The sequence below is a fragment of the Podarcis raffonei genome, chromosome 14 (assembly GCF_027172205.1).
Source record: "Podarcis raffonei isolate rPodRaf1 chromosome 14, rPodRaf1.pri, whole genome shotgun sequence".
Classification (NCBI taxonomy): Eukaryota; Metazoa; Chordata; class Lepidosauria; order Squamata; family Lacertidae; genus Podarcis; species Podarcis raffonei.
Genome location: NC_070615.1, coordinates 35,225,263 through 35,239,411, shown reverse-complemented (window position 1 = coordinate 35,239,411; position 14,149 = coordinate 35,225,263). Strand labels below are relative to the sequence as shown.

General features: G+C 47.9%; 1 protein-coding gene across 1 annotated transcript in view; it reads right to left on the bottom strand.

Moving 5' to 3' along the window:
• The window catches only part of SBK1 (SH3 domain binding kinase 1), a 79,401-nt gene extending 65,916 nt beyond the window's left edge, over positions 1-13,485 (bottom strand). The window contains exon 1 of the mRNA XM_053365322.1: positions 12,508-13,485. Coding sequence (XP_053221297.1) covers positions 12,508-12,569 — 62 coding nt within the window. The 5' untranslated portion in view covers positions 12,570-13,485. The remainder of the gene's footprint in view (positions 1-12,507) is intronic.
• Between the last annotated feature and the right edge of the window lie 664 nt (positions 13,486-14,149).

The window sequence follows — 14,149 nt, the reverse complement described above, 5'->3', positions numbered from 1 at the left end:
ACACACCTTAATCAAATACAACTCAGCAGCACCTGCTACGTTTCACAGCTGTAAAGCTGGGTCTCGTTATCTTACTCTGGCCCTTGCTCTGGCCCCTTAAAGACATACACATCGGGTGCAACAATGATGAACCTTTACATTTAAATAAACCATTCAACACCATGTCCTTTTGATACATTCAGTGGAGACCTGGGGTTGTGTAAGCTCCACTCACAGAAGACCCACTGAAATCAGCACGCCTAAGTTAAAGGTAAAGGGACCTCTGACCATTAGGTCCAGTCGTGACCGACTCTGGGGTTGTGGTGCTCATCCTGCTTTATTGGCCGAGGGAGCCGGCGTTTGTCTGCAGACAGCTTCCGGGTATGTGGCCAGCATGACTAAGGTGCTTCTGGCGAACCAGAGCAGTGCACGGAAACACCGTTTACCTTCCCGCCGGAGCGGTACCTATTTATCTACTTGCACTTTGACGTGCTTTTGAACTGCTAGTTTGGCAGAAGCTGGGACCGAACAACAGGAGCTCACCCCGTCACAGGGATTCGAACTGCCAACCATCTGATCGGCAAGTCCTAGGCTCTGAGGTTTAACCCACAGTGCCACCCATGCCCATTAACCTGAAGGAGTTTACTCTGAGCATTGGAAAACAGCCCCTGGCTCCTAAAAATGAACCTGCCCCCCATTGCTGAGTCTGGCTCTTGCCCAGATCATTCCCCTTGACCTCCACCCCCCCCTTGACATCCATCTGCAGCCTTTATGTCAGTGAATAATGTATGGCTAAGAGATGCTTTAATTACCCTGTGGAGCCGCAGGATGGGACAGAGGAATAAGAAGGGAGACCGCAGAGCCAGGATGCTCTGGGACGGCTATCTATAGCCCATGCAGTTCACCTTCATTATATGTGTTGGGAGCGCAGCAAGGAAGGCAATAAATAACACAAATGGATAACTGCCCCTTTGCCCACTGCAGGTTGGACTCTGGCCCGCAGGGAGGAAGGAGAGGAGCCAGAACAGCCAAGCTCTGCCAGTGCTTGTCCCCTGGTGAGAAGGACAAACTGCAAAGCTGCATCCTTTGCGGAAGGGCCCCGACTCAGAGGAAGAAATCTGCATTGCACACAGAAAGTCCCTGGTTTGATCCCCAGTAGGGAAGGGAGGAAAATCCAATGCAGTTCACATTTAAAGACGAATGTGCACTTTTTGCACTTTCCTGAAGAATGCACAAACGGAAGCAAAATTCAGACGTATCTGGATTTTGCAAGGGAGCCAAGCCATGTGTGTACAGTAATGCATATACTAGGGTAAAGCGTGCATGGAAAGTGTATATATTGGTAGCAATGACCTACAAAATGCCTGATATTAGGAGGAAATGCTTTACAGAACTGTCTATATTAGGCCAAGTAGCATACAGATGTGTGTCTATTAAGGGAAATTTGCACTAAGCTGCTGATGAATTTTCAGGCGTACTTTTTATTTACTTATTGCAAACTGATCTGGAAATGTGGAGAACTGAAGACTGGGAAAACAGGTAACTGGGAGAAACTGGAACTGCCATATTCACCCACCCCTAACCCCTGGAATCTTCCGCTACAGTTGGGAAACATACTCTCTTGGAAACCTAGAGAGCTGCTGCCAGCCAGTGTGGTCAGTACTGAGCTAGATGGATCAATGGTCTGGCTTAGCATGAGACAGCTTCCTATATTCCTTTGACCAGTGGTGGGGAAATCTCCAGCACTTGTCCCCCGGGGGAAGAGAAGGACCAGTCTTCTCAACCCTGCATCGCATCAGTAATAGATTTTAAATATATATATCAATATGCTAAGATGCAAACTAGCCTGACAGAGGCAGCTATGACCTCCAAAGGTTCAGAGCTGTCGGCTATTACAGTGGTACCTTGGGTTAAGTACTTAATTTGTTCTATAGGTCCGTTCTTAACCTGAAACCTGAAAGCTAATGGGGCCTCCCGCTGCCGCCACGCCGATGAGTCATTTTTGTTCTCATCCTGAAGCAAAGTTCTTAACCTGAGGTACTATTTCTGGGTTAGCAGAGTCTGTAACCTGAAGTGTATGTAACCTGAAGCATATGTAACCCAAGGTACCACTGTATTATTATTATTATTACTATTATTTCATTAAAGGTATATACAATTTCACTGTAAAAACAACAACCCTAAAAGTGGTTTACAAAAAGAATAAAACAATGAAATGATCAATAAAATAGAGTTTGAAACAGTCATCTAACACATTTTTAAAATAATTAAATCAACAATAAACTAAAACCCAGATTTAACACATGCCAGCGTTCTACATGTCTGGATAGGCTTGCCTTTCTAAAAAAATGTTTTCAGCGGAAAAGAGTGCAGGGAAGGAACCTGCCTGATGTCAATCGGCAGGGAGTTCCAAAGGGTGCGGCCATATTGGAAGATCAGTTTCTGCAGAATGAGTGTTATGTGGTATCTGTAACAGGGCCACTTCCACAGACTGAAGAGGTCAAGGAGGTAATGCCTAGTGGTAGCTATGCCTTCTATGTTTCTTGACCTCCCTTAAATCTCTACCATTCTCTCTCTCTTTTCAACTAGAAAGCTAACTGCAAAGATTAAGCAAGGATTTTTAAAACAACAAGGGGATAGATAGCTCAGAGACACCTGCTGGCAGATTTTCAAACAGCTGGTTTACTTCTCCTTAGAAGGTTCATTTGAATCAAGCACCTCTTCTCATCCACCCCCCCACCCCACCCCGCCTCAGTCAGGCTCATTTAAAAAGCAAGACATCTCCATGATCTCAGGGCATAACTCAGGGTGAACAGCAGACACGAGAAAGCAGAAAGCTAGCAGCTAGGGGGGCAGGCAGCAGGGCACCAAGATAATTTTAGACACTGGATTTAATAGCCGTACAGCTAGGGAGGGAAGGATCTGTCGTATTCAGTGTGTCTCGGCTTCTCATTTCCCCAATCTGCAATTCAGTTTATCACGATTCCATATCAGTATGAAATGTGTTGGGGGGGGGTTAAGTCCACATGAAAATTTATCAGCATTTTATTTTATTTTTTTAAATAATATTTATTCAAGATTTTTACAATACATAGGAAAAACCCCTAGCCCAGAAAAAGGAAAAAGAAAAAAGAATAAAAAAAAGAAAAAATACAATACAAATCTCAAAGTACAGTTTCGTTTGCTTAGTTCTTCAACCTCCTCACACCTCCCTTTTTGTATTCCACTTTAGGTCCTTGTTTCAGCAAATTCTTCTCGCAATTCAATTTTAATTTAAATAGTTAGTCATCACACTCTATCTTATTTATTAAACAACATACCTTTTCCTTCTTTTAGAGTAAACTGTTATTCAATTTACCTTACTCCATTTAAGCCTGTCTTATTATTAAAAATCTTAAAACTGCAGGATTAAGCAGTCAAATTCCCCCCCCTTTCCTGCTTCCAAGGGGGGTTATGTTGATTAAGGGTGCAGGAAAATTCCAACTTTAAAAAGACTTTTTAAGCTATTAGTTTGCAAGGTCTTTGCTTCAATCCATATACAAAACGGGAGGCGGACTTCCTGTTTACACCTTCCCCCTTCGTGCCTAATTCATAAATTTTGTAAGTTCTTAATCCAATTCTCCATTTTACTCATGGGTACTTGATTTAAAGTCCGAATGTTCTCAGGAAAAAGTCAGCGCTCTCCGGCGATGGCTGCGCAGCTTCCCTCCATGGAAATAGCGATCGGTTCGATGCACCGCGCTGCTCACCCTCACTTCACTTCGGAGCCCCAAAAAAGGGTTTCCTCGTGAGTAGGGGAGGCGCTCTTGGTGCCTGCCGAACCCCACGGTCCCAGGCTTCCTCCGCCTGGGATTTCTAACGGGCCCCCGCCTTCGCCGCGGCGGGAGACCCCAGTTTCCACGGAGCCCGTTCCTCCAGTTGGAGGAACTCCGCCATTCGCCGATGGCGCTAACCCGGAAGTCCAAAAATTTATCAGCATTTTAGCACGATTTCTCCTAGTATACACACTTTTGTATGGAACTTTGCCTAATACAAAGCACTATTCCCCAATACATTTTGTGTGCTGTTTTAAGCAACACAATATTTTTAATACACACTTTCCCCTAAATTTTGCATTTTCGCACATGTTATTTAGCTAGAGAACTGTACCGCAAATTCTGAAAAGCATGGATTTCAAAGGATGGCTGGGTTTCAGTTTCGGTACTGCCTCAGAAATGTGAAGCAAGTTGAATGTCTCCCCCAGTCCTACTACAGCAGGCTCACAACCCAAAAGACACAGCACACAAGGAAAAGTACAGGGTAGGAAGTGGGGGGAAACAATACTAAAAGTTAAATAGCTCTTATGATGATCATGATCTTACGAAGTATTGTCCTGGAATTTGTGGTATGGGGTTAAATGTTTGGCGAAGGACTGTAGTTCTGTGGTACAGAGCATAGGCTTTGCTTGAGGGAAGTTCCAGGTCCAATTGCTAGCAGCTCCAGGTACTAGGGGTGGGGAAAAATCATATCTGCAACCCAGGAGTGATGCTGCCCATCAGTGTGAACTTAGCCCAGAGGTGGCCAACCTGGTGCCCTCTAGGTTCTGGTAGACTACAACATCCCTGGGGCTGATGGGAGCTAGAGTCTAGCAACACCTGGAGGAGTAGTACATTGGTTACCCCAATCTGGCCTATTCCCTGAGGTGCTAGTTTTCTATGTGCAGGGAGTTTCCCTCCTTTAGATGGGTGACATGGATGAACATTCCATCACATAAGCTTTCACTTGCTGTCTGATGTGATGCTGCTTGAGCACCTCGGAGCATCCCACAGATGCTGACAACTACACCATAATAACAATAGTCACTCTGCAAGTAAAGATATCCGCTTGTGACTAGGCGGTTCCTTGATTTCCCCTCCCTATAAAAGGATGGTGTTGGTGGAGAACCAACATCATTAGGCCTCGAGACATAATGATGTTTTGATCAATAACTGGCGTATGCCAAGAAAGGGACAATTAATAATTAATTTATATGGCACTTTCAATTTCAGAAGTACTTTGCAATCTTCAGCTCGCCCAATATACGAGACAGGTGGCTGCTATTCTGAGGCAAGTTGCTCAGGCTGTGGCTCATTCCAGGACAAATACTGTTAGCTCTGGACCTGAAATAATCCACTAAGTTGGGATTGCTTCTTAGGGCGATATCAGATGCTTGCTCATTCTGATTTTTTATACAGCACATAAACTGCCTTCTTGACCCATTATTGGTCTCATCCACTCAATCTGCCTGTTTGTCTTTGCATGCAGGGGAAGTCCCTAACTCACTAAGAGTTTAAGACCCATCAGCTACCCTCACCTGGTTTAGCTGGCCAGTTGAAGCCATTTCCGGGATGCGGCTACTGTTGCAAGCTGACAGCTTCTGGGAGCCGCTGGTGAGAGCTGAGTGCAAGATGAGAACCAAAGGTGGACAAACTGTGGGAGGTAATCCACTGGGAGCAGTCAAATACAACATTCCTTGTAATGCTAGAGAAGACATGTGAGGGAATGTTTGGTCCAGCCAGATGAAACTTCCTGTTCCTCCTGGCTGGAGTATCCTTCCTTTGCATGTGACAAAAGGTGGACATGACCTTACCTCAAAAAAATTTTTTCCTTCCAGTAGCACCTTAAAGACCAACTAAGTTAGTTCTTGGTATGAGCTTTTGTGTGCATGCACACTTCTTCAGAAGAAGTATGCATGCACACGAAAGCTCATACCAAGAACTAACTTAGTTGGTCTTTAAGGTGCTACTGGAAGGAAAAAAAATTTTTGTTTTGACTATGGCAGACCAACACGGCTACCTTTCTGTAACATGACCTTACCTGTCCAGGTAACAAAAGGGCGAGTCACGCAGCGCACCCCTCTCTTTTTCACTTCCTTCTACGTTTGACCAGCTTTTAGCTAGGACTGCTCTGCTAGCTCTCAGCTAGCAGAAGCACTGGGATTGCCCCTCCCCATATGGGGTAGATCCACATGTACATATTTGTAACTAAGTCTGCCTTCATGGATCCAACTGTGGACTGATGTAAGTACGTAAACTTCTTTTATTGACTTTGAATAAGATTGTGGGGTCTTTATTCTTTTAAGAGGGACTCAAGAGAACTTACCAGGAATGTACAATTCAATCACAGACAGATTGAATTGTATAATAGTGAGAGGCTTACACGAGCCTGCAACCAGCTATCTGCTGTGCATGTAAAAAGGGGAATGTAAACTCTGCTAAGTAAAGGAACTTGCTAGCGCAAGTTAGGAAGGATATTAATAAACAATATATATCCTCTCCTGCCACCCTGAACATTCCCACACAAACTGCCCCAGAAGGAGCACAATGTGTCCCCCAACCATAGCTGTCAACTCCCCCCCCCTTTTTAAGGGAAATTCCCTTATTCCGAATAGGAGTCCTCGGAAGAAAAGGGAAAAGTTGACAGCTATGCCCCCAACAGAAGTCCTAATGCTCCCCTAACATCTCATACACATCAATGTGACTTTTTGCCTCAATATGCAGCAACACCCTGGGATGATTTGGGTTTTTTTTCAGGAATTAAAGTTGCAGGATTCCAACCCAGAGAGAGCCATCTCCAAATATGGATGGTACTCAGGGTCTTTCTCTGAAGACGGATTGCACTATTATTGCGGGGGGGGGGCTCCACATAATGCAAGGGAGAGGGGAGTGAGCCTCAAATGTAGGGATCTTGATAAAGTGGCAGCAAGAGAAGCAGTTAATGGGCAATGAAAAGGGGTAGCCCTGCCACGGGGAATGGTGGAGAGCTTCCTTGCCCCCCCCCCACTTTCCTGCAGCAATCTCCGGCAGCCTGGGAAGAGCAGACCCGACCATCGACAGCCTGCTCAGACATATGCTTCTGATCACACTTTTCCATCATTGCCGGCTGGCGTGCTGGGTCAGGCACAAGTCCCAGGTCCCAGCAGGGAAGGCCTGCGATGAGAGAGGCAGGCACGATGGCTGGCTCTCCGAACTGCGGAGGAAAGGTAGAGCCCACCTTCCAAATGCAGGGGCGCCCCCCCCCCCCAGAATGAAGCACTTGCCCTAGGATCTGACTGGCATGGGAAGGTCAGGTCAGCAGGCAGTTTTCTATTTCAAGGATGGTCCGGTCCAAGTCCAGCTTAAAAGATGAAGTTTTTAGAGAGGATGAGAGGCCTTGAAGTCGCCTGCCCACACCTGGGCAACAGACTGAGCAGGCTGCCCACAGCTTACCTAATCACAGCAGGGATAAAATTATAGCAATTCTTTCTACATGTGCAAGGCATATGCAAGTTTTATGGAAATCTATGTCTTCCTTTTGCCCATTGTTGGTGAGGCATTTCCTCTTTTGGGGAAAAGGGGCAGGTTCCACAGCATTTTAATGAGAATTTCCCCTAATATACACATCCATGTGTGCTATTTTGCCCAATATGTACATATTTCTGCAAAGCAATTTCCTTCATGTGTCTCTGTGTTATTTTCCCTAGGATATGCATTTTAATGCATATCTCCACCTTGTATGCTAATTTTCCTATATATTCCTTGGCTCGCATGGCTGGCGAACTGCATTGCAAAATTTGTGGTAGGGCACGTTTGGAAGGAAGCCCATGTTTCAGTTTGCGTATTGTTTTGGAAAGTGGAAATGTCGAATCACGACTGGATGCTTTGATTGGATGTGTATATTTAGATTTGGGATTTAACTGTAAAATGTGGAAATGAAAAATACAATATTTAAAAATAAGTGTGAGCTGAGTCTGATTTCTCCCCTGCCCCTAGTCTGCGGGCAACATTCCCTTCTGGGCATCTTCCGGGAGGGGCGTTTTATGCTAGAACTGCACAGGAATAGGAGGGAAAGTAGGCACAGCAATCAATGTGTTTTCTTTGTACAGAAGGCTAGTATCTAAATGTGCACACAAACAGCCCCCCATGCATCTTTTTCTGCAAGTAAAGTTCTGATTAAATTGTGGGCCTCAACCATGTTTTATTTCTAAAAGGAGTCCCGTTTTTTGCACCCAGTCGCTTCAAGCTGCACAATATTATTATCTGTAATAGATTTCTCTATCTTTCATCCAGGCAAGCAAGAAGCGTTATCAGAGTCCAGAGGCACATTCCAGCCAGGCAAAGTGACGCCAGTGAGGGGTGTAACTGCAGACAGTCCGGAGGTTCAATAGAAGGGTCCGGAGGGCTATATTTGGTCCTCAGCCAGAAGTTCCCATCCCTGTGTTACATTAGACCAGGGATAGGCAACCTAAGGCCTGGGAGCCGGATGCGGCCCAATCACCTTCTCAATCCGGCCCGCAGACGATCCAGGAATCATCATGTTTTTACATGAGTAGAATGTGTGCTTTTATTTAAAATGCATCTCTGAGTTATTTGTGGGGCATATTTGTTTTTTTCCCTTCCAAAATATAGTCCGGCCCACCATATGGTCTGAGGGACAGTGGACCAGCCCACGGCTGAAAAAGGTTGCTGACCCCTGCATTAGACAAATTAAAAGACACACAGACAACCAATTCCTAGGATAGCTTAGATAGTAGAGCATGAGACTCTTAATCTCAGGGCTGTAGGTTCGAGCCCCACATTGGGCAAAAGATTCCTGCATTGCAGGGGGATGACCCTCGTAGTCCCTCCCAACTCTACAATGCTATTGTTCTGAATTGTTTGCAGGGAGGCTAGACAACGCTGCATCAAAGCGAGTGTCACCCCACACTTTCCATTGCATTTCCTGTCTTTTGGGGAAGTGGATTTGTTGCGCAAGAACACCGGACAAACTGTAAATTCCACAACCTGAGTTTGCCGGTGTGTGACGGACTCCCATCCTTAAAATAGTGGCCTTCTGGAACGAACCCACAGTGCCACTCTCCTCCAGCTCTTTGCACTTTGCGGATTCAGTCAGCCGGAGCCTCTGTTGTAGTACACAGAGCGGGACACACACACACACATTAATCGCTGGAATGGATCAGGGGAGCTTTGCCTAGTTGCTGGCCATGAACTGCTGCCCTGGGATTAGGAATTAGTTCAATACGTGCCAGGAACCAGGTTCTACAGTGAGAAAAGAGGTCTTTAGCCTATCAAAGGCGGTCCCGTCAGGTCAGAGGCCACGGTCTGGTTGTTTCAGTTCAAGATCCCTGGCAGGTCCTTCTCTCATTGCCTCTAGAATAATTTTGCATGGGAGTTGTGTGGAGGCTGCCCGATGACGGTTCCTTGCTAGCAGCCCCACCCCACCCAGTGGCTGCCAGCAGAACTCAGGCTAGGTTGTCAACTGACCAGAAGCTGGTCTGCTCCTGTGCCTTTAATAGCAGCTTCATGGGCAGAAATCCGTAAAGGAAGCTTTCCCCTAGCCTGGAGCAGAGCGTTATCAACTACTAATGCCTATCAGCTGCTATTATTAAAGGAACAGGAAGACCAGAACCCAGAAGGTATGCAGGGAGAAGAAGTCTGGCTGGCCATTGGCAACCCAGAGATTTTACCTTTTTATCTCTGCTGCTGAATTGGTCCTTCTCAGTCTTGTGATTCCCCCTTCTTTGCAGTGCTTCCATTACTTTGGGGAGGGAATAGAGGGCCCTTAATCCATACCCGGGACATGGGTGGCGCTGTGGGTTAAACCACAGAGCCTAGGGCTTGCCAATCAGAAGGTCAGCAGTTCGAATCCCTGCGACGGGGTGAGCTCCCGTTGCCCAGTCCCTGCTCCTGCCAACCTAGCAGTTCGAAAGCACGTCAAAGTGCAAGTAGATAAATAGGTACCGCTCCGGCAGGAAGGAAGGTAAACGGCGTTTCCGTGCGCTGCACTGGTTCACCAGAAACTGCTTGGTCATGCTGGCCACATGACCCAGAAGCTGTACGCCGGCTCCCTCGGCCAATAAAGTGAGATGAGTGCCACAACCCCAGAGTTGTCCGTGACTGGACCTAATGGTCAAGGGTCCTTTACCTTTAATCCATACCCACCTCACAATGCTATCACCACCACCCTGCAATTTTAATAAAATAGTGTCTCTCCGATGTAGCCTTCCAAAAATGGTTGCTAGAGTCTGGCACAAAAAGGTAATTCCCAGGAAACTCAAGCACTCCTCCGTAGATTTGAAGGTAAAAGAGGCATCTTGGACTCCTGAAACAAGGACTGCTAAAAACAAACAAACAAACAGCTGGGAAGGGCTTGTGGGGAAGGGATGAGATCCTGGCTCCATTGCAGAGCATCTGCACTGTGAGTGGTTCCAGAAGGCCACTATTTTAAGGGTGGGAGTGAGCCGGGAGGAGACCCTGGCTCTGTTGCAGATCATCTGCTTTGCACGCAGAAAGTCCTAAAATCAATTCGTGGCATCTCCAGGCAGAGCTGGGAGAGACCTCTGTCTGGAGGCCTGGAGAGCCGCTTCCTGTCAGTGTAGAGAGTGCAGAGCTGGATGGACCCAGGACCCCAATATGGGAGTGTTGCTCAAGCTCAGTACAAGGCAGCTTTCTGCAGGAAGGAGCTGTAGCTCAGTAGGAAAGAACCTGCGTCGCATGCAGAAGGTCCCGGGTTCAATCCCCTTTCGCATCTCCAGATGGACTGGGAGCTGAAACCCTGGAAAGCTGCTGCCAGTCAGTGTAGACAACACTGAGGTAGAGGGACCAATGGTCTGACTCAGCCTAAGCCCAGCTTCCTACGTTTCAGATTCCGCCATGTTTCTAAAGCAAGGGTGTTTTACAAATTGGCACCTCTCTGAAATGAATTTCAAGGCTGGTTTGCACAACTATTTTTAGACAGAGAGGCGTCTGCGACACAGATATTGTTTGCCTGTTTTTCTGCTGTTGGGGGCACAGGTAGGGGTTGCCACCATTTCTTTCCTCTTCAGGGGCCTTGCTCCTGTGTTTCTTCAGTATGGCTGACACGCAGAAATGTCGCAAGAGATGCTCCCAGGGGCCCCAAGCACCCTGTGTTTTCCTCCATGTCGGGAAAAGCCTTTCCTTATTCAACACACAGGAGCAGAGAGCAAGTAAAGAGCAAAAGTAAAGACGGCACTCCTACTCTTGTGTCAATACAAACTGAGCATTGTTTAACCACCTCCATTAAAGGTGAGTCGCGCCGTGACGAATGGGCATCTGGACGAGCAGTGAGTTTCCTGGGGTAGAAAAATGCCACAAAGTCCACAAAGATTATTTTTTTCATGCTTTACAGCTCAGCTGAGTTCAAGAGCCACACGGGCTTGTATGATTCCATGCTTTTCCTACTCAGAGTAGACCTCTTGGAATCAATTGGCAAGCCTAACCTGAGTTTTTTTTCCATTTCCGTGGGTCTACTCTGAATTGGATCTAACCTGATATTACCTTTGGCATTGAGTGAGCCTACTTGGAGACAAAATGGGGAGGAAGGGAACCAGGGATGTCACCATCTTGAACTCCTTTGGGTGGAATATAACTGCAGTATGTAAGGAAATAACCAGTGCTATTTTATTAGAAAAAGAGGTGCCAGAACTCAACCACGAATGCCTCCTTTGTTCTTTTATAATGGCAGTGGTGCCCACCTGAGAGGAACTGAGTTCTGGTGAGTTGCAGCTGAAGCAAAGCCCTGGAAATAACCTTGGAGGGTTCGCAACCTTGGGAGGGATGTATAAGCACAGCATGCAAAGTGGAGAGTCCACACAGTGCCTCTGTGGGAAGGGCTGTGGTGCAGGTGGTCTTGCATGCAGAAGGTTCTGGGTTCAATCCCCGGTATCGGCAGTTTAAGGGCCAGGCAGGCGGTGCTGGGAAAGAACTCTACCCAAGACCCTGGAGGGCCACCGCTGGCCAAAAGCAGGCAGATCTGAGCATCATGGACCCATAGGGCTGTATCCAATGTTAGTCCTACTCACAGCAGCCCCAATGAAATTAATGGGCATGGCCTTGCCTGGATCTATTGATTTCCATGGGTGTGCCTCTTGAGTAAAAGTTGGCTGGAGGTGACCCATAGGCTAACAACTTCCTCTGTGGACTAGGAGCTGAGAGATTCCTGCATTGCAGGGGGTTGGACTAGATGACCCCTGGGTCTCTTCCAACTCTATAATTCTATGATTCTAGGATCCCCACCTGGCCATGAAGTTCACTGCGTGACCCTGGGCCAGTCACTGCCTCTCAGCCTAGCCTACCTCACAGGGTTGCTGCCGGGATTAACTGAGGAAGGGGAGAACCATGTACTCCACCTTGAACCTATTGGAGAAAAAGGTGTGATATAAATGCAATAGATACCTAACTAATGAAATGCTATGCATGCTGACGTTTTTGCTCATGCCAGAAACAAGTCTGGTTTCAGCATCAGAACTCAGTCCTAAGAAAGCAGAGTAGCAACTGTGTGCCCAGGCATGTACAAAGGACCTCTTCTTGACTGGTGGGATCATCAGAACTATCCTGCAAACATCAGGGTCCCATGTCGGAACGCATGCTTTCTAATTAGGGTTGAGCCCCTGGGACCTATATAAATAAGCAGCCTTGACTACTATGGGACACAGGACATCCCTAGACCGCTTCGCCTCCCGCGCACATCCCAACACCTGCCCATCGTGCAGGGAAGTCTCCTCTGACCCACCTGTTCACTTGCAAGGGCTGCAGCTCCTCCTTCTGAAAGCAGGCGAAACAGAAGGAATCCATCTCCCCGAGGATGCAAGGAAGGGGGCGAACCAACTCCAGTCCAGCGCTAGCATCTCTCTTTGCACGGGGTGGGGCTGCCCTCTGCTGTCCTGGCCCAGTCACTGAGAGGAAGCATCTCAGCCCTTGGTCTCTCTCATGACCTGCCTCTCCTTCCAGCTTGCAAAGCTGTCACAGCTCCCCTTGCAGAGGCCCTGCCAGGCTGGGAGCTGAACCAGGAGCCTCCAGGGCCAAAGAGGTGGGCGGTGGTGTTTTGCAGCCTAAGCAAGGGGTCTTATCAATCTCAGGCCTTAGCAGGCTCTCTGACAGGCAGTGAGACCAAAGCAGGCTTTCACACCTTCTTTCTCAAAGGGTTGACGATCTCCTACCATGCTTGGTTTGCCCCGTCTCACCATGGGGAGTCCTTTCAGCCCACCTTGTAGCTTCTATAGAACCCAAGCCTGCTCAGCAGGAGTGTAGGCCTGGGTAGATTCCTCTCCACTCAGCACCCTCTTTGTCAAACCTTGCTGGCACCTCTCTCTTTGGCTGTGGACCACCAGACCTCAGAGCAGGTCCACTCTGGCATGGGCGCAGAAGGCAGAGAAGTTCTCAGGCTTCGAGTGAGGAGCTTTGCAAGACAGGAGATGTTCCCTTCAGGCCAGGACCATCACCAGGCGTCTTTTCCCAGGAGCAGGTGCAAGGTAGTCTTGACTGCACGTCCCAGTTGGTGGTGGCGGCGATGCTCCTCTGAAAGTGCCGTCGCTCTTCTGGAAGGGACAGGAGGTCAGTCCTGGGCTGGCCAGATTGCTGTGACAGACCGCGGAACCTGGCATTCAAAGCATCCCAGCGCAACGAGAGAAGCTCTCTCTTCCAGGGACCATCTGCGTGGACGTTGCCAGCTGCAGCAGTCCGGATCTGTGGGACAGGAGAAGGAGTTGGTAGCAGCAAGTTGTATGGAAAGATATGCGTGAGAGAGAGAGAGAGAGAGAGAGAGAGAGAGAGAGAGAGAGAGAGAGAAAGAGAGAGAGAGAGAGAGAGAGAGAGGGAGGGAGAGCAGTGTTCCTCCTTGACAGTTCATTCAGGCTGCGCAGCCAAGGAGACCGGGAGAGCAGCCCAGGCTGGCCAAGCGCACACAGCCTCTCTCGCCCCGGGAATAAAAACTTATGGGTCCGCCAAAGAGACCCAGTTCCGCAGGGCTTGTCTCGTTGACAGAGCAGCCGGCTCCCTCTGACAGATAAAGCAGCGTGGGTATTAATAGCTCAAGATTCATGCGGAGAGGCTGGCGGGTTAACTCTTGTGTTGCCAGCAACCCAGCCTCCTCCGTCTACAGGTTCTCTAGGACCGAGTGGCGACTGGAGCTCGTGTGCTCAAGGACGGGCTCTCTCAGTCTCCAGGAGGTGTGGGGTGGAAGGTTGCCACTGTCTCATTTGGATTGGGGTTTCTTTTTTGCTTTTCAACTGCCCATGCTCCTGCACCTTCAACAACAGCCCACTCTAAGTGGGGGAAGCTCTCCTTTCAAAAGCAAAAGAAGCCATGGCAAAAAAAAACCCCTAATTCCTGTGCTCTGGGCTATGCTTCAAACTGCAGAAGAGCAGGAGCAGTTT